At 38.5% G+C, this 26866-nt stretch overlaps 1 protein-coding gene across 6 annotated transcripts in view; it reads left to right on the top strand.

Moving 5' to 3' along the window:
• Positions 1-26866, top strand: part of CDK5RAP2 (CDK5 regulatory subunit associated protein 2) — an 83336-nt gene that overhangs the window by 53791 nt on the left and 2679 nt on the right. For all 6 annotated transcript variants that reach the window (XM_056350805.1, XM_056350810.1, XM_056350804.1 and 3 more), the window contains 13 exons: positions 1497-2097; positions 4152-4384; positions 7112-7160; positions 7954-8138; positions 9264-9389; positions 13748-13864; positions 15743-15932; positions 16148-16269; positions 17653-17901; positions 19534-19617; positions 19744-20003; positions 22319-22465; positions 24454-24592. In XM_056350805.1, coding sequence (XP_056206780.1) covers positions 1497-2097; positions 4152-4384; positions 7112-7160; positions 7954-8138; positions 9264-9389; positions 13748-13864; positions 15743-15932; positions 16148-16269; positions 17653-17901; positions 19534-19617; positions 19744-20003; positions 22319-22465; positions 24454-24592 — 2502 coding nt within the window. The remainder of the gene's footprint in view (positions 1-1496; positions 2098-4151; positions 4385-7111; positions 7161-7953; positions 8139-9263; positions 9390-13747; positions 13865-15742; positions 15933-16147; positions 16270-17652; positions 17902-19533; positions 19618-19743; positions 20004-22318; positions 22466-24453; positions 24593-26866) is intronic.

Raw genomic sequence — 26866 nt, 5'->3', positions numbered from 1 at the left:
AGAGAGCTGGCTAGTTGTCCTTTCATTAAAGGGCAGTGTCTCATTAAAACCATAACCAGTATTCTAATCAGAAATATTTCTTCCCTAACATCTGGTTTTATTTCCTCTTTTTGTTATCTGGAACATTTGCATGAAATCAGGATTGCAGAGTTTAAGAGTTCATCTAGTATCTGTTTTTTTTCCATCTCAGTCTGCAACCTTCTTTGACATCTGTGTTACTGCAGCAGCCAACTGGTAGAGGAGGAGCAGAAGCTGATGAACTTAAGTGTTGCCTTCCCTTATTCAGTGTGTCTTCTTGAATTCATAGACGGACATTTTCTTGGAAGCATTTCTGTCCTGTGATTCTGTCACCTTTTGAATGACATACATAATGGTGTGCAGCAGGCTGTGTACTGCAGAGAACATCACGTAGCCTTAATTTCAAATATGTTGATATCCCAGCGTTGCTGCTTCATTTTTCTCCAGCTCTTGGGTTATATTTGGTTTTATTCTCTTGTGCTTGGGCTTGAGTTGGGCCTTCATATACAGCTCCTCCACCCCCTGCTGCCCCCCAAAATTTTGTGCTAATTTAGAGCTTGAACCTGGGCATTCGAATTCTCCATGGAAACCAATTTGAAAGTATTAAGACCTGTGCAAGATCAATCATTAACTCCCAGAAGGGAGGTTCTAATTCATAGCGATCTTTTGCAGAACTAATAGAAGGAGAAAATTTAATTTAGTGGTAACCAGAAAATAACTGTTTTCCCAGGTGCTTACACATACAGCCCTCAACGTACCCAGAACTATAAACATAGAATATACATAGGACTATATAGCTTTTATTGGTCTGATGAATCTGGGGTGATTAGCATTACTTGTGAATTGCAAAGTCAACTAAGGGATGTGATGTGCATGCCAAATGAGTGTCAGTAAAACCTTTAACACTGAACAGTTTCATGGATTTTGTTTAGAACACATGTTAAAAAGAAGCCATTAAAGCCCCTTTTTTCAAATTTTACTATTTTGTTGGTAATCTTTTTAAAATTCCACTGACTTTATGTTCCAGTTGGTTTTGTATAGATTCTTGAAGTGAGGAGAAAAAGAAGGTTTAATTAGAAGTTTTAGGAAGAACAATTTAAAGTCATAGAGTCTACTTTTAAATCTCAGTGCCTTATGTTTGAGGTTATCTTTGGGGCTGGATAGGTCTGGGCTTCGTCGGTGGTGATTCAGGACTCCATATGGCAAAAGTAATTTTCAGTCATTTGGGAAGTGAGTGTATTTTGAGTATTGTTTATTTGAAAGGTGATAAGGGTTTTGAAATATCTGATGTGCAAGTTGTATTAACGGGCAAATCATAGAAAGAGGTCAAAAGTTCAAAACTAATATTATATAGTTGTAATTATTCTGCGTTTTTATTCTGTTATTATAGAAGTAAATGAATTCATTCTAGTGCTGTTAAGAACAGAATGTCAGATAAAGAAATATTAATATTCACATGCAAACCTCCTGTTTTTCAGAAATGCAAAATCATCATAACATTAGCAACATGAATATCCAGCGTTCATTAAAAGAGATAGATGGAGAGTTTTTTTCCATGGAACATGAGGACATTGACTCAGCCACTGCATATTCAGGTTCCAAGTGCCTGCGTTCTCTCAAATTGAGTGTAACAAATACAGATGCACTTGATGACTGTGAAGTCATAGATGATATAGAAGAACTGAAACAAAAAATTAAGAATATGCAGTCTGAGCTTGAGAAGTACAAAATATTAGTGTTTCGTTTACAGACCTCTGACCAGCTTTTATCAAGTGGTATTTCCAATCTAGTTTTGAGTGACACAGCCTTGCCTGTGGAAGGACACGTTACACAAGTGCAAGATACAACTATGCAAGAAATCAAGACATTTTCTAGTGCCCATCAGCTGATGGATTATGAGATCCACACTGAAAATAGGAATTCAGAGTCTTCAAAAGCACCTGATACCTGGACAGCTGAAAACCTTAAGGAACTACTATCAGCAAATGAGGCAGAACTTGAAAAAGAGCAGATTGCAAATATGCATCTTGATGAAGTGTATGATCTTCAGAACAAACTGAGAGAAGCATCACCATCCAAGTGAGTAAAGCTGTTACTGTTTCAGGTTCCTTTTTGTAAACAGCAATACCAATAACACAGGAAAGTAATATGAAGATAATTTTATTCACACATATACAACAGGAGTGTGTTGTTAGAGTAAAGGCTAAATTTCGCTAACATTAACATAAAGCAACGGAAACATTTAGTTAAAAGATGCCTTGAAGTACTAAACAGTATTTCTCTTACAACATAACTGCTCCTGTTAAGCTCCTATCACTGTAATGATTCTGTGCCAGGCACCTGCATGTCTCCCTGCGCGTTGGGTCCACAACTCTCTTTGCTCCAAGACATCCTCTCTTGAGCAAAGTGAGATGTCCTCAGGTTACTCTTTGATTACAGAGGTCAGCCGTCCTCAAAGAATTACAGTTTTACATGACTCAGATTTTTTTCAGGTGACAAGTGTAAGAAAATGAAACATCGTATTTTGAATGGAAATGTTTCCGTGGGCAATTAGCTGGCAGATTCATACTAGCCCTTCTGTTTGTGTGACCAGACTGTGTAAAACAAAAATTTTACACTCTAGCTGTAATTTATTTTCAGTTGAGTGCTGTAATGCCTTCCTTTGAATGATGTAAAAGTATATAGAATATACTTAATATATTTATGTATATTTTATTTATATATATATATATATAAAAATTTATGCATGAAATTTTCTAGCATAAGCTGGAAAATCATTTATGGGAGACTGGAAAGTATCCGTCTTGGGTTTTGTATGGTAAGATTAAGGTCGGCATTTTGGCTAGCATATCTACAAATCAGAGACATAGAATGGGGTCCCATAAGACCAAAACTTTTCAGCACCCGCCCCCCCCTTTTTTTTTTTTCCTCCTGTACTATTGTCATTATCCTGAGGGCCTACAGAATGGCAGAAGTATAACAAAAGTATTCAGCCTTTTGGCTTTCTTCAGAATGCTTGAGTAGAAATGTTTGGAGACACTGAGCAACCACCAACATGGACTATTGTATATCTTTTAGTATTACTATCATAAAATACAATTGTCCTACACAGTACATACAAATTTACATACCCTGAAAATATACCTCATCCATTTTACAAAGGAAGATCTAACTGTAAGTTAAGGGTTGAGACAGTATGGATCGCTGTAAAGTTTTTATGGCCACTGTCTAGGACACCTGCATGAGTCACAAGTGACAGACCCAAAAATGAGTTATGCATCTCTTCCTATACAAATGACAATAAAAATTCTATAACAACTCACAACATCATAGATTTTGTTTATGCCCCATATTTTGTTTGATTCCCTGCATCTTTTCAGATCCTCTCCCTTTTTCTCTCCACTAATGTATGAGCCTGTAGAAAGAAGTCCGTAATGCAGACAGTTGGTGGTATAAAAGAGATGTTGTATCTGCAAGTGCAGAATAAATTAAATTGATCTGAGTTGAAATTTATATCTTGGCTTGTGGAGTACAAGAGTTTGGACACTACAGTGGTTGTCATGGCCATGTCTCTGGTAATAAACATGCAGAGATGTGCAGAATTTTCAGACTCTGTGAAAGCATCAGCTCAGAAAGTTCAATGTTGTGCTCCTGGTGGGAAATACATACAGTTTCAGAAGAAGGGATAGCTCTATCTGTTCTTCCATAGTGAATGAAACTCCAGCCTGCCCCACTCCTCCCCACAAAAAAACCCAGCAAAATATGAGCCAGTCAAGAAAAATATGTGTATTCTTAAAAATTCTGATGTGTTTACTCTTACTTACTTTAATTTGGCATCTTTGCATACCATCGGGTTATTTCCAAGAGGACAAACAAGTTGTCACCTTAGTTTTTGCCCATCTTATAAATGAAGCAGTTAAGTGAAGGATAATAACCCACAAATTATGTCCATAAATACAAAACTCAACAGTTAGAGAAAATATATTTCTCATTGTGGCTGTAAAAACACGTTAAAATGAAATTGAGGGACATAAAATTATAGCTTAGGAATATAAGTTTAATTCACTTTTAATTTACATTTAAATGTTATTTATGGTCAGAAAATTACTTTAAAGATAATTTCATTTTCTCAGATATGATTCATTAGTTCATCCACAAGCCCAAGAACTCTCCTTTCAAAGCCAACAAATTAAAGAGATCCGCAGTGGTTGTGTCGCTTACCACCACCATCTGACAAGCCTTATTAAAGCTTTTGAGGAACTGCTTCAAGCCAGTGATGTAGATTATTATGTTGCTGAAGGCTTCCGTGAACAACTGAATCAAACGGTACTATTGTTTGAGAAACTAGAAAGGAAATCCCTGTATGGTAAGTAGCAGTATTTTGTGCTTATTGTCTAAGATATATTAATGTTCTCAAAATTTGAAGGTTTTGTTGTTGGTTGATGGTTTTTTTCCTTTTTAGTGAAAAGGAAACCTTAATTCCTCTTAGTTGCTTTTAAATGATTTATAGGGAAGACTGTCTTGGAAGGTAAAATTTTAGTGCCCCAGCAAGACTGGATTTTACTTTTGTAGTTGTCCTCTGTATTGACACCTTCTGTTTTGAGTTGTTTGTCTTAGCACATGCATATTTTAACTGTTCAAAATATAGTGGTCATAGCTTAGTTACAAGTTGGTTTCAGGAAGCAGCCCAGCTGACTTTGTTGTGCCTGAGCACCAGGTATCTCCATTGAAGGGCTCTCATGGGCATGGTTCACAGTTGGTTTTTAACACAATATATGTTTATACTAAAATAAAAAGTTACAGGTTCCTGAAGCTTGTCCCCCTAAAGCGCAGTTGCTTGCAGGACGGGTAAATGCAGTGCAGAGATCTGCTCTGTGCTTTTAGAGTAAAAGAAGAAATTATATAATAGTCCATCTAATCAATTTTCTATGGCCAGAGCCTTTAAAGGAACTGCAAGGAATCCTGCATTGGACTATTGGAAGATAATACCATGGTGATTTGCACATTATTGATATTCCTGTAGAAATAACACGTGTTAAATTGTATGCAGGTGTAAAATCCTCTGTCACTGGATACACCAAGAAAAAGAGCCATAGACTTTATGGAGAAACCCACACAAGTGGTGCACATAGAAAATTAAAACAGGGGGGAGAAAGGTAAAATCTGTTTGGTTAGAAGGCAGATAATTCCTTTCAGAATTTTGAGTAGCTCATGAATTTAAGAGGCTGTGGTATTGCAAATCAGTGTGTGTTTGAGGGTTTCTTTAGGGCATAATAGTAGAACAAGAGCCTCCTGAGCAGGGAACTCGAAGTTGGCCAGAGAAGTGTTGTCCTGGTGGTAGAGAAAGCCAAGTGCTGAATGGAGTGTATACCCAGGGAAAAACATTGTAATGTGTATGGTAAGCAAAGCCCTTTAATTATCAGTGAGGTAATAACTGCCATATTGTCTGAAAAAATGGGAACTTACAGACCTAAAAATACTCTTGTCCTTGGTTTATCCCAGTTTCCCTACCTATTGTTTGGCAAGTCATTACGTAGGAAAGGCAAAGCCTTAAACATCTAGAAGTGGGACCGTATCAGGAGATGTATTACTCTGATCTTTTCTAATTATTTTCCTGAGAGACCTGTATCTTGCTGCCACGTAGTCTAGCTGGTTAAGAAGAGCTCACTCTCTTTCATAGTAGCTAAAATGCAACCGTGTTTTGTAAAATGAGCATCAAAATCGACAGTTGTCACCTGAAGGCAGTGTATATCAGGCATATGGCCTTCAGTCCATAGTCTGAAGAAAGTTAGTAGCAAAGTGATGGGAAAGGGATGCTAAGATGAGTGAAATTCAGCAAGAAAGAGCTTTTCCTGTTGTTGCAAGTGTTGCTCTTTCTGACCCAAACAACTATCAATACTTCCACAGATGTCAGCTGCAAAACTGCCGTCTTCAGCAAAACGCTTGAGGTGGCCTCAGATAGGGACCCTGACCCTCATGTCTTCCTGAAATTGGCTCTAAGTGATCACTTTGTTCAGAAACATTCAGGACCCAGCCATACAGTGATCTGTATTCTGCCTTTCATTAAAGATAGTGGCAGCATGTTGCAGTTTCGATTGCTCATATAAAGGAATTGTATATGAGAAAAAGGTATTACGGCTAGTGTGTCATAGCAGTGTAATAAAAGATTGAGTGTATTCAATGATTTCAGTGGCTACAGAAATTCCTTGCATTACAAATGAGAAGACTGTGTAGTGAATAAACATTAAATGCCTTTAAACCAACAGATGGTATCCTATATACTATGAAAAGTCACTGACAACAGAGACAATTCAATATATCTAACACAATGGTGTTGCACTGAATCACACATTAAAATAAAATGATGTTTGTAGGGTTATAAAGAACATCCAGTGTACTAAGAATTGACTGTAAAGAAGAAGCATAAACAACCGTCTGTCTCTGCATTTCCATCCTGACCTTCAGTTCATTCCCCTGAAATTTCAGCTGTGCAACTCTTGCCTGCCACTTTTGCTTAATTGCACAAGAATTTTAAAATATGGTGAGCCAAGGTGACACCACGGAACTCTTTATTTCCTTATTCAAATTAGTGCCTGAGTCCAGGTCTCTTGCACTGAATTGTGCTTGTGCTCACACGCTATACCACTGAGAATATTGCAGGCAGTATCTTGTGTATGCCCCTTTATTAAGGATAACTGGTTAGCCTGACTCTGCGTGGACAAAATCCAAGTGCGATGGAATTGTTTTAAAATAATTTTTATTGAAGAAGTAATGGCATGTACCTCTAATCCTTTTGCCATATAACACAGTATTTTACATCTGTACGCTAACTAAAACACCAAAGCTGTAAAATCCGGCATCTGTGGTACCTAGTAATTTTTTTTGCACTCAGAGAAAGCTATTGCTTTGTTCCTGGGCTATAAATAGTTTTACTCATGTACAGCATTTGACACTAACACACAGTGTGTTGAGTATCTGTTGACTTCTCTAATTTCTCTTTGATTTACCATTCTGTATTTAAATAGTTTAAGATGGAGGGGGAAAATGTATAATTCTCAATGTCTGCTTTTAATCGGTTATTTCTGCTTTGCAGGAGAATCAATAGGTACGGAAGTTACTATACTTAATGAATTAGCTCAAAGGTAAGAGTGCGATTGCATGTTTATCAAATGTAGGGTTGTTTGATAAGTTGATAAGGATGCTCCATGTTTTGTAGCACTACTTCCACCATTTTGCTTTTGGGGAGGGCTTTGCTTATGTTGCCTGTTTCATTAATACCCATTTTGTTAATAAAATATTCACAGAAAACAAATGAAGGGTTTTTTCCCCGCTTCTCCTCAAACAGCTGAGATACTGAGAGGCAGCGTGATGCTGCCCGGATTGTGCCTTTCATGAACAAATAAAACATGTGCCATAATACACTGTTGTGTAATGTTCAGATATTATCCTAATTGCATCTGCTAGGGGGGATAGTCAGCTGCCTTTCTGCTTCTGTGACCTTGGGGGCTGGCTCAGCATCACTGGAGTACAGTGCTGTTGGAGTTCATTCTCAAAACACCCTTATGCTGAAGGTGAAGAGAGCAGGTGTTGTTATGCTGCATGTGTTGGTTTTATGCCAGCCTGGGATTCTTCTGCACTACAGAAATGCTCAGCTGCCTGTTCGCGGCAGCCTGAGGTCCCCTTAACGCGGAGGTGACTGCCTGGCACTGGAACACCACACTAGGCTGGGGTCCATTGATCATTCCTGCTGACTTCAGTGAGGTCTGCATTTCAGTCGTGATATATACCTCTGATGTGTAGTCGTTTGTCATGTTCTGTCGCATAAATTCCCTCGCTTTGCCTGTGTCCTGTAAATTTGACACCATGCTCTCTGTTCATGCTTCCAAAGTGATACAATAATTTTTATATTTCAAAATGTTTTGTTTGGCACAAAAGGGATAATGAGAAGAACACCACAATGTACCAGCAACTGAAGGATGACTCACCTGTACCATCTGCTCTTCATAGCTTGTCTGACTTTGATTTGTCAGAAAAGTCATCTCCTGGATCACCTGAGCACAGGCATGACCTAGAGGGACAGCATGGCACACTGGCGCTTCTGCCAAACAAGTTTCCCCCAGGTAATTTTTTTTCCCACTGAAGATTCGCTAGATATTGGGAAAATGTGATAAATAAGACACAAGGGAACTAATTAAGAAATAATGAAGAATGTTTGTCTGCTTCAGCTTTCCAGTATCTTGCATAATCATTGCAATTTCAGTAATAAGCCATACAGAGATGACAACGATTTGAGCTACCTCCTGTTTGAAACAAAATTAACTATGATATTTTGTGTCTTTGTTGTTTTAGACTATCATCTTTTACAGTACTCCAGACAGTCTTTAAATAGACAAGTTATAAGGAGAAAACAGACAATTGTCAAGAGATTATTACATTGAAAAAGAGAGATTTTCTAATTTTATAAAAGCCAGTGTTGTGTTTTCTTGAGAATTGTAAGTGCTGCATAATTAATAAGTGGTGTCATGTTTGACCTGGATAGTTTCGCTAAGCACAAGTGATGCTTGCGGTACTTTGTTATAGGCAGTGATGAAAATTTAATAGCTGAGATAGCACGTACTGTTCAGGAGAAAAATATTGCAGAGTAAACCAGGAGTGTATGACATGGATAAACTGACAAATAAGATAGTGACAGTTAGAACAGATAAGTTCCTGAGCAAAGCTGAAACTTACAGCCAATGGAAGAAAAATTGTAGAATGGCAAAGCAAGAAGGAAAAGGTACGGTAATGAAACTTGATAGAACAGATTTATTTATTATGGTGCGCATTGTGTAAGTCAAAGTCAAATTTATGTCTGAGGTGCTTTGGTAAGCTTCATATTGTTATAAGGAAAAATGTATACTATTGGTGCGTCAAGCCTGAGTGTGGAGCTGCATTGCAGAACTTTGGATTCATTTCCCAGTATGGGGAATGTTTTGACTAGATAAAATTGTTATCTACTACAGTTTGTAGGAAGAAGAAATGTAAAGAGCATTAAAACTGGACCATTGTTTTAAGGAAAAATGTAGAGTTGGAGTTTTCACTAAATGCACGGTTTGCAGATTATATGGAAGAGAGACTGTTGGGGGATCAGCTATTTAATGTCTGCCATTTTGAGCAGCTTTGTATTATTTTTTAGTATTAACAGGCATTAGATTTGACAGGAGTACATATTCTTTAAATAACAAGTGGTCTCTTGGTTTATTTAGAGTTATTAATGGAGCATCTGCAAGAAATTAGAATTCTGAGACAACATTTAGAATACTCCATAAAAACTAATGAGAGACTGAGGAAGCAGCTTGAGAGACAAGTAACAGACAAGGAACTAGATCAAGGTAAGAATCTATTTCATGAAAAATTAAATCCACCTTTCATGCTTAAAGCCTGAGGGATCAAATGCTGCTGGAAATGTTTTGTATGCTTTTTTGAATAACCCCCACCCCTTTACAGTTGGAAAATGATGTGCCTTTCTCTGAGTAGTGCTGCATCTTGAGCTCCAGCAGCAGCCATGGCTTTTCCATGCTGCCTGTAGAGTGGCATAAATACAGATCGAATGTGCCTCTGCTCTGAGTCCATGGCTTGGAGCGTGTCCAGTACCGATGCACAAATCTTTTATGGGCTACAGGTACATCACACGGCCTCAAACCTACAGTTGCACATATTGCTAAAAGAACAGGACTATCAGGTAGTTTTACAACATTTGATGATGCCATGGTTGAATTTCATACAGAGAACTGAAACACCCTTCTAGTTCTATTATCAGCAAACAGCCTGCTTTTTTTTTTTTTGCTTTTTTTTTTTTTCTTCTTTTTTTCTTCCCCCTTCTGCCTTTGGGATATCATTATTGTTGTAATGGTCTTGGATTTTAGGATGTCATCTTCTTTGAATTCTTTGCCAAGTCCAGCCAGGGGCAGCTGCAGGAGACAAAGCCCATTTTATCAACTTCATTTCACTGGGCCTAGGCCCAGTATGAATATAGGAGGTGCTTTGCTCTAAATTACATTGCTGCTATTGATCCAAAGTAGGGATTTTGTGGAATTAGCTTTCCTGTGCCTACTCTGTGTATACCTAGGGTGGTCAGTACAGCACCACGGCTAACTGGGCTGTTAGAGACGCCTTCTCTGGAATTTTGTGACTGCTTTAAAGCCAGCTTCTGTTTGCACACAGGGACAAAACATCTGTAAGGCAGAGCCTAGGCCATGGTGTTCAGCTTGTCATTTCAGTCGATTGGTGTGACAAATGTGTTCTGGACAAAATGACATTGTAAGTTTTTAATGAGAAATACCTGACAGAAACTGATGGAAATTTTAACATAGAGGTGGTTTTCATTCTAAACTCTAATATAAAGCAGTGGATGAAAAATACTAAAAATAGGTATGCAAATTCAGAGTCACTGTGCTCTGCCTCTAGTGTTCAGCATCTTTGAAAGCCAAGCTCTGTGGTAGGTTTAAGACTTTTCAGAAGAAGGTAGCCAGGCTTTCACTGAGGGTGCTTTTGTAGCGCCTGTTCAAGCACACCATACCAGGCATACTTTCCTACACTTTGTTCTTGCTCTCCTTCCCACATTTCCCCCCATAGGACAGTTGATTAATATACAATATTACTCAGACTGGAAGCAGGCAATAAATACATACATGCTTTCCTTTTACTCAGTTTCACTAATATTGACATTGGATTCATTATGTTTTACATCATCCCCATGATCCATTTCTGTTGTTTAAATGGAGACTACCTGCAAATGGCAGCTTGCTTTCAGGAATAATTTACAGTGATGGAAAGGTGTATAAAAAGCATCCATTTCATTCATGAAGTATTTACGTTGCTGGAAAGGCATGCTGTTCTTGTGAAATAACCACACTGAAACACTTCCAACTCTTTTACAGCTTCATAAAGATTCTGGCAAGGGCATCCATTAATGCAGTGAAAGTATATTTTCTTTATAAACTGTCTTATGCCTTCCATCTGTCTTCTTGTTGTCTTAGCACATCTAGCAATGCATGGAGGAGAAATTTGGAAAAGAAAGGAAAAAAGCAGCTACCTGTTAGAACAGCTTCTTTTTGTTACTGTGTTCTTTCAGTGCTTCCTGTTTCCCTGTCGTGTTAATCAGATATGCATATTCTCTCTTCTCGTAACAATACTACTTTTTTTCCTGATAGATGGGCTTTTTTTGACTTGCAGTATAAAAAGAAGTTCTTAAGTGAAGCTGAAGCGGATTTTAGCTTTGGGACGTAATAATATGAAACAACTTTTTTACTTTCAACTTATTATCCTTAGTTTGTTTTCCTTTAAAAAACAAAACCAAGTAGTAACATACTTAATTGTTGATGAGAGCCTGTTAAATCCATCTGATATTGTGTTGGTTGTTCAACCGAAGTTAATGCGTAGAATTATTCCTGTCTGATAAATATTATATGGAAGTAGAGACACGCTTATGCCCACTGTTTTTGCCATGCTATTTTTAATATTCAGATTCTCTGAGTATTTAAATGCCTTTGGGCTTCTAGTATTCTATAAATGACTCAAGTGCTGGTAATGACTATGTCGTTACTAGAGAGCTGAGGTTTGCAGTGCAAGTAGAACTAAAATAATTTCTTCAATCATTTCAAATGTTAGGCTTCAAAATAAAATCACGGGTTTAATTTTGAGTTTCCTAGGTTTCAAATGTTATTAACAGCAGTTAACATTAAAAGTGGGTTTGGTTGGCTTTTTTTAACCCATAAGTAACTAACTACTCAGACTTATCTTCAGCATTGGTATGCCTTTATTTTGCTTTACCTGGGAATGAATATTTCCCTCCTCTTGGGTGTGATTTTCAATAGTGCCTGTCTTTCAGCCAGCGTTTCCTTTGAAACCTTCAAGGTACACTTCCTTAGCACTCCCTCTTTCAGCACAAAACATAATGGAAACTCAAGTGTATCGCAATTGTAGGCCCTGATGCTCCACTTTACTCTAGTTAGATGGACCTTTGCATGTGTGGAGAGCGTAATTGATGTCAGCAGGGCTCTGCACAGAAGTAGTAGTCTCAGTAGTGGGTCAAATTGCAGGATTGTGGCCTTATTACCACTGGCTCTCCATTATCCCTTATTATGTAAGATAACTAATAGTTATATTCTAAAGCCTTTCAGTAGAACTGTGATAGCATAACTTTCAAATAGGATGAAGCTGGGTGATGGGCAATAAATTAAATTAGAATCAAGATGAGACCATCAAGCCTTGCCACTTCAAGTTGAATAGCTTTGTTAAAATCTGAAAGGAAAAAGGCTTTTGAGTTCACATAGCTGCCTCAACTCTTTAACATATAGATAGTAAAATGCCATTAGTGCCAGGCTTCTAGAGCCTTTGAGTCTTTCAGTAACGACAAGAGGTGCATATCATGGCACACTACATCCCAGTTAGGTAGTGGGTAAAAGCTTCAATTGGGATTACAATAAAATGAGATTACTCAGGGGAAGTGCAGCACATCAAGTTGAATTGAACTGCCAGAGCTGAAAGGTATCCTCCTCATACATTCCACTAATTTTTTTGCCAGCTAGTTATTTCTCTATTAAGCAAATAGTTGACACTCATGTAGTTACCTCAAGTTGTACAGCATAGGAGATACTGGGATAACCAATCAACTGAAAAATACTTTTAATAGTAATGTTAATTCCGGTGGGTCCTGAATTGTTTTACTGACTATAAGCAGGTTCTAAAGGGCGATAGCAATTACTTGACTTGCATTTCAGAGGCAGCCACCCTGAGAGTGGAATGTGGCACTTTTCAGACCGTACTGTAACATTTCACATCGCTGTGGGAGGAATAGCATAAATACAGTACATTATGAGGATTACCTAGGCTGGAATTTGACTGACTGGGTACAGGATTTAACACCTATATTCATACAACTAGCACAATAAAAATCCTCACGGTAGGATTCATCACCCTTAAGTTTCTAAATGTTAGACCTCTAAATCTGTGCCGGTTGCCCAGAGCTTCTCATGGAGGCACAGGAGAGAAGTACGTCTCTTCGGAGGATAGGGCATCTCATCTGCAGGGAGGTGTGTAGAGGGTACATCGGATGAGTCGCTCTCTGGAGGTGCCTGGTTGATCAACACTGGCTCAGTTATCTTAAGTTTTAGATACCTGAATTTAAGAGGGATGAATCTTCATCCCTGTGATCCCAAATGGGTTCTCAGTTTGTAATCAGAGCCTAAGACAGTGACTCCAGCCTTATGCTCTAGGCTGGCGTGGCAGCAAATCTGTTCGCTATAGACTGTTTACGTTCCTTCCTACATTGACCACCGTGGATTAGCTGGTAGAATGTAGTGGTCCTCTGCAGTGCTGTCACTGAATACAACAGAGTATGCACAGGGAAAGACGGAAATATATGGTAAACCTTCCTACAGTTTGCATTATTTTCAAAGAATAGCAATGTCACAAAATACTCCTGTTGGTATTGGCTGATAGGTAATTTTGCAATTTTGGTAATAGTCGCCCAACAATGAGAGGTACTTGTGATTCAGGGCTTTGCATTACTTGGCATTAACCTGAACTGCCTTTTATTCTGTAGGGATAACCTTCAAAACATATAGGGGAGAAATATCTTTCAGAACATGTTTTTCCTGCTATTTTTTAAATTGTTCTTGTCTGGAAAGTTTAATCTTTAATGACCTAGAGATGACTCATAAATCATCTTTTATGTATATATTTATAGGTTCTGCAAACATTTTTATCCATGGCTCAGAGCAGCATAATTCCCTGACTTCTGAAATACATTTCCTGAGGAAGCAAAATCAAGTTCTGAATGCAATGCTAGCAAAAGGATCGAGAGGTAAAAATGTGAAACTGTGCTTTACAGAAGTGTGCTGCAATTTGTTCCAGATCGGAAAACAATAAAATATTAACAGTCCACTCATTAAACTGACTTAACCATTCTTCCCACCACTGAAATTCCGTGCTCAACTATAAGCATTCAAACTGGGGTTAACTATGATAAAGGAGTAGCAGTAGTGCTCTTTCTTTCTGTTTATTTGTAGCATTTTCCGTTTGATACTCGCTTTCATTACTCCATTCTTCTTTTTGCACATCTTTCTTTTTACACATTCTTTTTCCTCTTCCCCCTGTGCCTTTTATTACTATTTCTCTTCCTCCTTTTTCTCCATGCTTCCATTCTGAAGCCCTTTAAAAGAGAAAGAGAGAGAGAGAGAGAAAGCCATAGAATAGCGTTATTGCTGAAAATGAAGCCATTCGGTACGGAAGAGTTGCAAAGGGAAGCAAACTACTTACACTTAGGTTCCGAAGGCTGCTACAGAGGCTTGACTGGACAGGCCAAGTCACCTTTCTGGAAGCACTTTAGAAGAGAACAGAACTGAGGGATTCCATTTGGAAGTATTTGTAATCTCAGATTAATTTTAAACTTCTCTCATTTTCAGACCTGTGAACAGAGACGATTAAAGTCTTCCCTCTTCTTTCCCCCCAAGAAAACCAGCAACTTGCCAACTAGGTTCTTAAAAGCAGCTTAAGCTACAATTAGGTTGTAGGTCTCCATTTTTTCAGATTCTTTGTGTAAAAGAACTGGTGCTTCTACCAGAGTCAGGTATTCTCTCATCTGTTCTGGTGCATCTTGGTGCTTGTCAGTTTGTTCAGGTTCTACTATTTTAATTAATATATCCCTGCTTTTGTTTGTTTCCACGGTTGATGATATGATCTGATAATGCCAGCGTTTCTTTTTTATCAGAACCATGATGAACAGGGTATTGTCTCCCTTGTGTTTTAAAATAATGTTGGTATCTCTGGAGTTTGTGAGCTTCTTTTCCTTTTATTCCTGGATGCACTAGAGAAAGAAAAGGCTCCTAGGTACCTCCTGCATGTTTTGGTCTTAGGTGCTTTCTGTCTCTAGTCTTAGCTTAGCCCTTCAGTAGTGAAAGGCTGGTGATGCACATTTCTAAGAGCACGTGGACATGACCATTTTCATATGCTTTCAACAAGACTATTGAAGATGAGGGAGTGATTTTCTAACTGTTGGGAGATGAAACGATTCCTCCCTGCTGTTTCTTTGCTAAGATTGCCACCTTCTTTTCCAATGCTAAACACAGGTCACAAAAAACTTGGGGTCCCGATAAGCCTCTGTGATTGCAGCTCTCAAAATGTTCAGTTGCCTCTATCAGCAATTCTTGTTAGAACCAGTTTGGGGAAGTAGCTTGTGCCAAGGAAAGGAGGACTGATATGATACATTGGGTGGATGAATAGGGCTGGGAAGGAGAGGACAGGGGGATTTCTGTGAGGCAAAGACGAACATGGATGCAACATGCCCTAGAACAATCCTGCTAAGTTCTTTTCTTCTTAAAGAGAAGTCAAATCCATTATTTTATGAGGATTGGCAAAGTCAGTGTGCCTGCTTTGGGATCGTGCTGCCACTAGTTGTTGAATACTATCCTTCTGACCAAATTCCAAGAGGTGTTGGGGCATTTGGCACATAAGGCTGTACACAGGTTTTTGTTGAGCCTTTGTGAGTCCTGGGAGTTAAATGTTGCACATTACAGTAAATGCATCTAGCAAAATTAATTAGAAAATTGAAATACTGTGATCCTAAAACTCACAAGAGCAGCTGTTATTTTCTGACAGTCTCTGAAAAAGCTGGTTTTGTTAAAAAGCGTACCTTTAGTAGATCATGGGCATTGCCGATACCTTGTGTCTCTTCTTGTTTCAGATAAACAAAAGGAAAATGAAAAGTTAAGAGAATCTCTTTCTAAAAAGAATGCAATCATTGAGCATCTTCATGAGGATTATGAATGCATCAAGAAAGAAAATGAAAGGTTGCAAAAACAAATTGGCCAAAAGGAAGATGAAATCAGATATCTGACATGTCAAATTTACAGCAGTCGTAATGAATTAAACAGGTATTGATTCTGTCCACATTTAGATGTTCATTTAGAGAAGAAATTGTCAGTGTGACAAGCACGTGTTTAGCTGTAGCCATTAACATTAATGAGGTGCATAGATAGATTCAAAATGCAAGAGAAGAATTATGGAGGAAAGGGGAATGGATTTTAGATTTTGAAACAAAATACAGTAATTTAACATTTAACTTAGCTGTTTTATTCGGACTTAACAGGCTACAAACAGAAATTAATGTAAAGGAACATCAGGTCTCTGAGAATGAGAAGTTACTGCAGTCACTCCGAACTGAGATCAAGGTTTATGAAAAGCTGGAAGAAGCAAGAAGGAAGAGGACAGGTATAAGTGCACAATTGTTTCTACACCCTTAGCCCTTGAAACCCTTCTCTCTGAATATGATCTCGTCAAGGGACAGTAGGGCTAGGTTGCTGTTTGTTTCTACTTGTGTCTACTATGCAAAGTAGAGTTGACAACTTGATGATCAAATGCTGCTTTTTACTTAGCAGTGTAACTGCGAAGTTGAGATGTGTGATATGTTCTGACTAGTCACACTCAAGTTCCCTTTATCTTTTCAGCTAAGCTAAAAACAAATATTGGAGATTCAGTGGCTCAGGCTGGATAAGCTTTGTGGGGATCTTAGATATTTACTTGTCATCTAAATACATGCTGCTGCATCCTCACAGGTGGTGCTTACTTAGGTAGCTTGTGCTGTCTCTTGTCTGAGTACGAGGGTAGTGTCTTCTCCCTAGGGCTGGGGAGAAGTGCTGGCACTGCTTTCTGAATGAGACATTTAATAATTTCCTTTCTGCATTTCTGTCGCTAAAGGTGAGGAGTAGGAATGAGACAGAAGAATTATTCCTACCCCTTTTAAGGAAGCTTACCACCACATAGCTGTTGGTATGGTTGGGCAAAAGAGTGGAATGCTGTTCATTGCTGCAAACCCATTACAGGATCCAGCAAATTTCCCACGGGAAGTTCTTGTAAAAGTTGATTATTTTTTCTTCCTGCTACTTTAAGTAATATGCCCTACCATCACTGTATTTCATGCCTAGCTGCAGCAGAAGAGTCCTGTTGGCATAAGGTTTAAGCCAAAGTGGGCTCAGGGATGGAAGTAAGTCTCCTTGCAGAACTGGTAATGTAATGAGAGAGCAGCAACACCCTCCTCGTGCAGTTGAACCCCTTCCTGCTCTGGAGAACAGTTTGATTTCAGCTTGAAGGAATAAATGGGATTGTTTGTGTACTGACCTTCTTTTATAAGAAGACGAACACAGCTCTTGTTTTTTTCAGGTTCAGATTTGGTCCTCTGGTTGCCAGGTGATCTCTATTTTCTTTTTTTTCTGTGTATAAAATTAACTCCCAGTTCTACTCCATCCCTCCTCCGCACTCCGAGATTACCCATGCCTTTTTCTTTCCCCAGACTGTGCATTAATGCACTTCGAATTTTGTAAATCCTATTCATTCTCCTTTTATTGTATTTTTTTTGCTTTTGGCATGAGACTTATTAGCTTTTATGGACAAAGTGAAAAATAATTTTTGACTCTTTAAGAGGGCAGAAGCAATTAAGACATGTTTTTTTTGTCAAACCATTATCTTAATGCTGTTTGTAGTTAATTCTTAATATTGAGGATAACACTGGCTATAATTTACTTGCTCAGCATTCTGGTAATGGCTAATATTATTTTAATTGCTAAAGATGTTGTGTTTCTTTTGAAATTGTCTCAGATCCCAGATGTGATGCATCAGACGAATTCCGAAAAGATCAGAATAATCCACTTGACTTACATGAACTATTGACTGAAATACAGAGTTTGCGAGTGCAGCTTGAAAGAAGCATAGAGACAAACAAGTCTTTGCATGAAAAATTAGAGGAACAGCTTGCAAAAGAAAAGACAGAGGAAGTGGGATCAGTGCCAGCTGTAAATATCAACTGTCTTTTCAAACAAGAATCTCAGCATCATGCAGGACTGAATGGTACTGTGCCATACGTGCTTTTGTTATGCTGCAGAACCTGTGCCTTGTTCTTTACAGATGCTCTTAAAGCCTTATACAACATCAGCTGTATGTTTGGGAGCTGCCTTTCAGATCCCTTTCCTGTTAGAGCTATTAGTGCATGGGGAGGCGGAATGCACACTGCACTGTCATATAGCCTCCAGCTGCCACTCCCTTCGCATGCAGGAAAAGCATCTGCAGACGGTCCCTGGGGTGGAAGGGTACCTACATTAAATTGCCATAGGTTCTCTTTTTAATACAGAGCTATATAGCATTTGCTAAGCGTGAGTACGTTTTACTCGAATGATCAATAAGTGCACTAAATGGTCTTTGTATAAATTAGTTGTCCCCTTTTTGCCCTTGAAGAATATTTTACCTTTATTTCAATCACCGTTAAGTGATGCTGTTTTAGCAAATCAAGGAGAATATAGTGTTTACACCCGGGGTTAGATTATTGTCCCAGTATAGATGTACATGGGATACAGAGGACACTGGAACGTCTTCCTTACTGCTAAAGTACTCTGCATAGTGACAGCTTTCTGTACTTCCAGTATCAGGCCACTCTTCTACTGCCTGTGCAGGTATGCATTTTGTTCTGGGAACCAGTAGTAACGGGGCTTTGCAGGTCCATATGCTTCACCTGAACATGCCTACCTCTGTTGTGCGCACCACACAGAGCAAGCAGCACCAGCCAGAGGATTAGTGTGAGAGCCTGTGAGACATAACAGGGGGTTTTACCACCGCATTTCTTTTGTGGGTCCATCATGTCCAATCGGAATCACACTTCAGATGCAATACATAATGAGCATAGCTCTGCGCTACTCTGTACAAGTAAGAAAGATGCTGAATGTAGCAAATAACTTTTACAGGTTGGTACTGTTCTCTGTGCACTTTATACTTCAACACTAAATGACAGTTGTGTGCTCCTTAGGGCCAGTCATGATCGAGTGAGTGTGGAACAGCTCTTGTGGGGAAGCTGTGCCACCAGTATCCCCAAATTGCATTTATTCCTGGTTAGTTTCTAGATAGAATCCTAGATGTTACTTTTGACCTGCATCAGGTAGTGTAGGTAGGAGCTGGAGAAGCTCGTTCTTTCTTCTAAGAAAATGGTGAGTAGAGTTATAATAGCCTGGCATGATACGGACCAGAAAAACTCCTTGGAATGTCAACAGCTGAATTTATTACCTTTTGAGATGTATTGTGATTAGTCTTTAATCATAGGTATGTAGGGACTTTGGAAGGTCTGAAGAGGGGGAGTATAGATAAGATCTTTAGCGTGGTGTATGGCTGTGGAGAGCATCATACGTTCTGTGGAGTTAACGGGAAGCCTATGTTTGTTAAATAAAATGTCTTCATTGAAAGTATTGTAGACTTCCTGACTATGACTTATTTTTGAAGATACCTGAAACTCTGGGTAGATGCTAAAAAGATAAATGTAGGTAAATACTGGAAGATACATGGTGTGGTACTAGAAAATTAGCTGTGTTTCCCTGCTTCCACAGTCCAAGTGCAGCATCAGCAAGAAAAAGGAACAGAAGTAGAGCTAGGAAGTTTTTTTAATGCCCGTTGCCTTCTAATGATATACTCTTCCTTGTCCTGTCTTAATATATACAGAAAATCTTTGCAAATGCCCTGCTGCCAGCAGAAACAATTGTGAGCTGCAGAAGCATGGACATTGCATTTCGCTGCTGAAAACAGGTACATCCCAAAGTATCTTAAACGTGCATGTTATCAGTGTCCCAGACTTGCTACTTAAGAGAAGTCTAGTGTCAATTAGTACTACATATAAAGATTAAAAAAAAATAAACTATTTTTCTGTCCCAGGTACGCACTTGGCCTCTAAAGACGATTTGGACAGCACTTCACACTGCAGTAGCACTTCATCGTCCAGTACAGCATGTACCCCTCGCCTTGTGCCTGGACATCGCATGTGGGCAGACAAAAATGGGCGCCACGTTCTGGGCTTGATTGAAGATTATAATGCCCTACGGAAACAGATTGCAGAAGGGCAACAAGTTTTAGCAGAAATGGAGGTTTCTTTACACGAGGTCACTGGTACGAAACTGCAGGAGCCTGGAATAAAGGTAAATAGTGAAAGCTGTTAAAGGATGGTGAATTTTACCTAGAGGTGCAAAACGTATGGGTTGCAAAAGCACAGAACTAGGTTAATGGTGCAGCAGGCACCATTAACTGAATAACTCTGCCAGGACATCTCAGCCTTGACAGTCCGAGTCTCATCTAGATGCAGGCACCTATTTGTGATTCTGGGTTAATGAGGCTACGGATAAATTAGTTAATTCTGGTCCTTTAATAAGCAATCGTACTTATACTTGCAACTTGAAATGAGGTGAAACTACTTGCTTTTACTGTGGAAGTTGGTGGTTGTTATACTGGAAATGATAGAAAAGGTAAACAAAAACAACAACAAAAAGAACCCAGATAAAACTCTCAAATGCTTTAGGAAGGGCTTAAACCAGGGGTATGTATCAGTAGCCTAAGGATAAAAATAATTAAGGAGATTTTCCTGTAATGAAGGTTTGGAATAAACCCAGGAAATATGAGACAAATGAAAGAAACCTGATACACAGCTGATGAAGTTCTCACTTGGTCGTATTCAGCCCTTTAGTAACATCAGGTTAGAACTGTACATTAATGATTGATGTATGCTAATGAGGGTTATTTCATACTAGGAAAGCTTTTTTATGTTTTTCCACTTCCTGGTAGTAGTTGAACACTTTAGCTATATCAGTAGCTAGTTTAGAAACTTAAATATCTCATTAATGATCAAATACTGTCTTCTAAGACATAGTGCTTCATCTTTTCTGCTTCATGTGTGACACAGTGATACCAAGTCATGGTGCTGTTGCTATAGTCTTAATAATTAAACCAATAAAATGTTTGCCTTGTATTGAATAGTGTCAGTCCTTTTCCTCTAGAATCAGGAGAACAACTAGTGTTTCCTTATGGTAATTTTTTCTTATTTAATATTGATGATTTCTGGATACAGTTAATGATAGCATACTTGGGGTGGATTGAGTAAGACAAATCTATCTACCAGCTCCAACAAAAGGGAAGGAACCATATATATGTGTCCATGGCAGCTTGTAAGGAAGTAAAAAAAACTTAAATCACAACAGGAAAGCCATGGATCAAGCATTTAAAACAACATACTAGTGGTAAAAATAATGAAACACTGGAATCAAGGGTGCTTAGAAATGCTGTTACTGGAGGCGCTTTTAAGAACAGATTATGTAAATGTAAAAATTACATTTATTGCTTTCCTGCCTTGGAGTGGGAAAGTAAACTAGGTGACTAATGAAGGTCCTTTTCACCTCTATGATTTTATGATAATATAAATGTTGTAAAAAACATGTTCACTGCTCTTCAAAAACCAGAAGTTCTTAACTACTAAGTAAATTCACGCTACTTATGTTTCTAGTTATAATTAGTAAAGCTATTGAAGATGCAGTCATCAACAATTCTGAAATTCTTTTTGTGGTATCACATGTGTGCTCACACAGTAAAATGATGTCTGAATGACACTTAAGACTCTCTGAAGTATCATATATTTTCAAATGACCTAGTTAAGATACTGATAATGACTGAAAAAGTAATCTCTCTGTAAGTTTTTAACTTGTTTTGTTGGTGTAAAGATAAAAGCAGTAAGTTTCAAAATTTGCAGTTTCCTATCAAGCTTTACATCACTGAAGTTTCAGACTACTTAGCAAATGGGATATTTTATGTGACAGGAGGATTCTGGTTAGATAACAATGCTGAATAAGTATTCAAATGATGCGCTGCATGGGGCAAGAGCTGTGAATGCTTTTCTTTCATTACCCTTCCCCCTTCTGTATCGCCATTGCTTTGGTAATTCATTTGCTCCCCTTGCATTCTTTGCCTCCTTTATTTCACATTTATGCAATTTCTTCAATTTGGTTTTCTCATCTGTCAGCAGAGGAAAACATTTTATGTGTGTCCTGATAGTTATTTTAGCATTAAATGGAACAGTTTAAAGGGTCTGCTAAGGAAGAAACATCTATATTGCTTCAATTGATGTCTGTAATCATTTGACTTTCAAATAACATGACACAAAATGCAAATGGAGAACGAAGAGAGTTGCCAGCTATTACCATGTGGCATAGCAAATCTAGTAAATATAATCTATTATTAATCATGGTTATTGATTAGGATAAATCCCCTCCCTCTCTGAAATTCTCACATAATGCATAATTCAGCAGTCTTTGTAAACTAACAAATTAGCTTCTGTGGCGCACACAATAGCTGTGTACGTCATCTTAAATATGAAATCATACCAGCTGGATTTAAGCCATTAATTAAGATTATATTTTCGTAATGTTTTAAGCGTAAAAAATAACATGTCTCTAATCCTATGGTACAGGTACTGGACCAGGCATCGCTGCATAGCTTTTCTGCAAATGTTCACACGGTACAGCAGATTTTAGAGGAGGCTGCACGTTTACTGAAACTTCTCTGGAGGGTTTCCCTTCCACTGAAAGCTGTACACGGTACTGCTCATGGCACTCAGGTACTATTATGTTTCATTTTGGGGTTTTGGGGTTTGTTTTTTTGGCCTTTTCTGAACTGCTGTAATGTATCGAGGAAGATGCATCAGTTAGGAATGTGTCATTTGGGAAAATCTTTTGAAAATCATGGACCCAGGATGCCCAGTCTCTGGACACATGGATTTAGTCAGCTCTCATCACCGAAGGCTGAGGCTGAACGTGTGCTGGCTCTCTATCCTGATCGTATTGTATACCGAAGTGTTTATTTACAAAATACTTTATATTAAAGATGTAATCTGCAACCCTGTTACATGATAGTCAGGAAACCTAGGCAGGTAGCAAACGCTCGGTTTCAACAAGAAAAGGTTTGGACTCCCTGTTACAGAACAAAATTCAATTTGATTATGTATATACTGGTAACAACAGAAACTTCAGCAACTTTGATGTAATCTGAGCTACATTTTTCTTTTACGTTTTTTGATGCCTAAGCTGTAAAATAGGATGCTTTTTTAAAAGTGTGACAAAATGCCAAGACAAGTTTTATAACATTTTCACTAAAAAGGATTGCACTATGCAAATGAATGAAAGTAAACTGAATGAGGAATGAATTATCCATACTGTCATAATACACCACTCAGTAATGAAACTGTTTCAAACAATCTAAAGTGTTTTCACTGAGGTTTTTGTGTGTGTTTCTTAAGGGAAGCAGGATATTGCTAAAACCCTCTCCCAAACTTTAGGAAAGTAAACATTTTACATAAAATTTTCATAACATTTTTTAATGTTATTTTCTAGCATCCTTAAATGTGTAAAATCACAGAAGCAGTAAGAATGAACTGTGTCGTCTAATTTATTCACTGATGTTTCAGCTCCATATTTGGGATGTCTTGACAAATGTGTATACTTACATTTTTATCCTTATGTGTATAATCTATACACACAGCTATATGTTGGCCTGGATTGCAGTATCTGAACATATCTCACACCCCACCCCCCCCGAGGGCTTTCAGTATGTGGGTGATGCATCTAATGCTTTACTGTCACGCTGATCTAAACCTTCCTGATCTGGATCAGTCACTTCTGAAAATCAGACCTTAATGTGTGTGGGATCTGAGTTCCCAGGACTGCACCTAATTACAGCCTAACAGAATCGATTCTGGAGTTTCTTCTCTTCTTCTCCGACATTCTGAGATCTTCAGGATATTAGATTGCTTCTGATGTCTTAAATGCAGTATTTGAAAGGATGTCTCTTGAAGCTTGATTCTAAAAGATACTGAGCATTCACTGCCTTCTCTGCAGCCCCACAGGAGTTGTGAGTAATCAGTTCTTCTGAAGAGCTAAATGCCAGGGGCGAATTCCAGAAGATACTATTATTTAACAAGTGGCACAACAAGAGAAAAAATATGTACAAGCTTAAGTTTGCATGAGGATCCAGATCAGTGATACTATCAGACTATGTCAGTACTACTCATAGTCCTGTTTTACAAGATACTAACCGTAACTTGGTTGGAATTGGTGTTGAAAACTGAACCTTAAATAATGATACTGCCAAATAATTTTGCAATAAAACTGTCTTGGTCATTTGTACAATGCCTTTTAGCCCTCTTATAAAGGCAGCATGAACCATTAATGGAATACTGGAGAAGGAAGCTGGAGGTTCTGAACCTGGCAGAAGGATACCTGCTGATCCCACAGCACTGGCCTGCCTTATATTTTCTAGTTGAGGGGAATGGAAGTTTAAAACCAAAAATAAGCACTGGTGTTAAGAATTTTCTCAGACTAGCATAAAAATTAATTGCACTAAAAGCCAGCTAAGCATTGTCTCTTGGCAGATGTCATGGAATCGTGTGTCATCAGGGATGTGAATATGGAAGGAGAGGCACTCAATGTTGTTTCACTTGAGTTGTTCATACTCTAAGGAAGCTTGAGGTGTCTTGTACAAAAGTATTTAGTAATTCACGGTGTACAAACCACTTATATAATACTTGAATATTTTCTTCTCTCAAATTAGGATGAAGGAATGAAAGCAGAAATACTTAGATTACGTAAGAAACTGTCTGAGCAAGAGAAGAAGTTACATAGCACAGTGAAACGCTTGCACTCCACAAACCAGCTGAAGGAAAACATGGAGAAAGTCATCATTGACCAGTGTAAGTGTATGCTTTATTATAGGTTCTTATTTTATTTTTGTTGTCTGTGCCTATCTCTAAAATTGGAGAAGAAACAAAATTAATATAGGTGCCCATTCTTCTGCAATTGCTCTGACTGGTGCTTTCCTGTGCCCTGTCAGTTTTTAGTGACAAAACAATTCATGAGGTTCTGACTGTACAGAACTGATGGCACCTCATTCAAATGGGAAGAAGTTGCCCAACTGCAAAAGACTGCACAGAGTATCATGAGAAGCAGTTTGTGATTTTACACAACCCACAGATAATGTGTCAGTCTATGCAGCTGCCACTAATTGCTGCTGATTTCTTGAGTTATTCCATTTCAGATAATGCCATTCCCAAGTTGTACTATCCTACAGCAGTGCCAGACAGAGGCAAAGTTACTGTTGCTGTAGACCATTCCAGCCAAAGTTTTTGACGTTGTCCTTGTCAAAATGGCCATTTTGCCTCAGTCTTAATAAATGTGGAATTAGGCTTTTAGAGTTTCTGAGGTGTCTGTCTGTTGCATGTGTCACACTAGATAGCTGAATGCTGGGAAAAGGCAGCGCAGCAGCAAAGGAGATTTGTCAGTGTTCTACACCAGACTGAGAAGTGCAAGAGAACAGAAGGCTCAGAACAAGGGAAACAGAAGCTTACTATGAGTCATTTTGTAAAGAAAAATTAGGATGTGCTGTGAAATGATATTTTACCCTTAGCAGCTGTATCTAGAAAATATCTGGAAACAGGAAGACAAGTGGGATATGGACTGTTTTGTAGCTGTGTTAAGCCAGGTGTCTGAAGAGATGCATCTCTTCTGCTTTAGAGTTTAATCACTCATCAGAAGAGATTTGAATGGAGCTAACCTCTTTTCTACCTTCATGCTATGGTAATATGTGTATTGCAGGAGGAGGATTTAATTTTCTTCTTAAAAAAAATAATTATCCTTCTCTTAGGAGGTGGGACTAAGTGACTCATTAGTCTGTGCTGGAATGGCACTTGTGTTATCAGTTATCTAGACTGTAAAATGTTACACATCATACAAAGTTATGAAAATGGCCACAATACTGTAAGTGACTCAAGTCATTTAAATGCAGTGTAGAGGAATAAATGTTATTTTGCTCCATAGCCTGTAGCTTTTCTAAGGTACATGTCTCTTCTGCCTGCAGATTATTGTTTTTTTTGTTTAAAGCATTTGTGGGCTGGGTTTTGGTCACTTCTTCCAGAATTTTTGTATTAACTGATGTACAAGTTACTTATTTTAAATCCAAAACTATGTTTTGTTCAGGTTTTACAGTTAAATAGCTCAGTTTGGGGTTGTCATATAAGAATCAAAGCTATTCTGTTCTGTCTGTCCAAATTCTGTCCCTGGGGCAGATGTACTGGTTTAGTTTGGTCAGTTCCTGGTTCCAGTGACAGCGCAGACGTGCTGGGTAGTTTCAGTAGGGCTGGGCAGGGTATATATCAACAGAGATTTTACCCTTATGGCCACACGTTACCCCTGCACACAGCCACTTCACCCGCCCATACGTTCAGAAAGAAATGGCACACCTCCCCCTTACTTTGCTCGCTCCTTTTCAGGGCATTAAGCCTCATCCAAACTAGGTCCTAATAGAACGAAGCCTGCATTTTCTGAGATCTCCTTAATGCAAAGTGCTGCCTGGCTAGCAGCAGCTTTGATGTTAGTGTCATAGCCTCTAAATTATTTTCATGTACTGAATTTAATATTTTTGATTTAGAAAAATCTAGTTTGCCAGGTGAAATGAATTTACTAGCAGAGTTCTTTATGAGCAGAGAGCACTCTGCTGCACAGAAAAACCGAGATACGATTTTCTGTAAGTTTCATTGATTATGGAGATTATGGATGTCAAGTTACCTTTGCCTTAAAGAGCAATTTCAGAAATGTTTCTAAATTGTGTCTGTACACAAATTCCTGACCAAGCATAAAACAAAACTGGTGGATCATCTGAAGCTGCTGGACTTTGTTAGGTTGTTTACGGTTATTTTTGATATTTCTTCTTTTCTCCTTTTGCTAGTAAGAAAGCAAAGGCATCACAGCAGGTGACCTTGCCTGCCTTCATTCTCCAAACATCCTGTTAGCTGGCCACTCCACTGAGGATATGCAGGTTCCCTCTGTTATTTAGTTGAGCATTCCTAAATATAGTTGGAGGCAGAGACTGGAACATTATTGCGGCTCAGAGTCTTCTGTGTGCTTTCTCTGGCAAGAGAACTCACTGCTTATAAACCTCATCTGAACCTCTGAACATGTAACAATGCAGT

The sequence above is a fragment of the Falco biarmicus genome, chromosome 9, assembly GCF_023638135.1.
Source record: "Falco biarmicus isolate bFalBia1 chromosome 9, bFalBia1.pri, whole genome shotgun sequence".
Classification (NCBI taxonomy): domain Eukaryota; kingdom Metazoa; phylum Chordata; class Aves; order Falconiformes; family Falconidae; genus Falco; species Falco biarmicus.
This window is presented reverse-complemented; position numbering and strand designations above follow the sequence as displayed.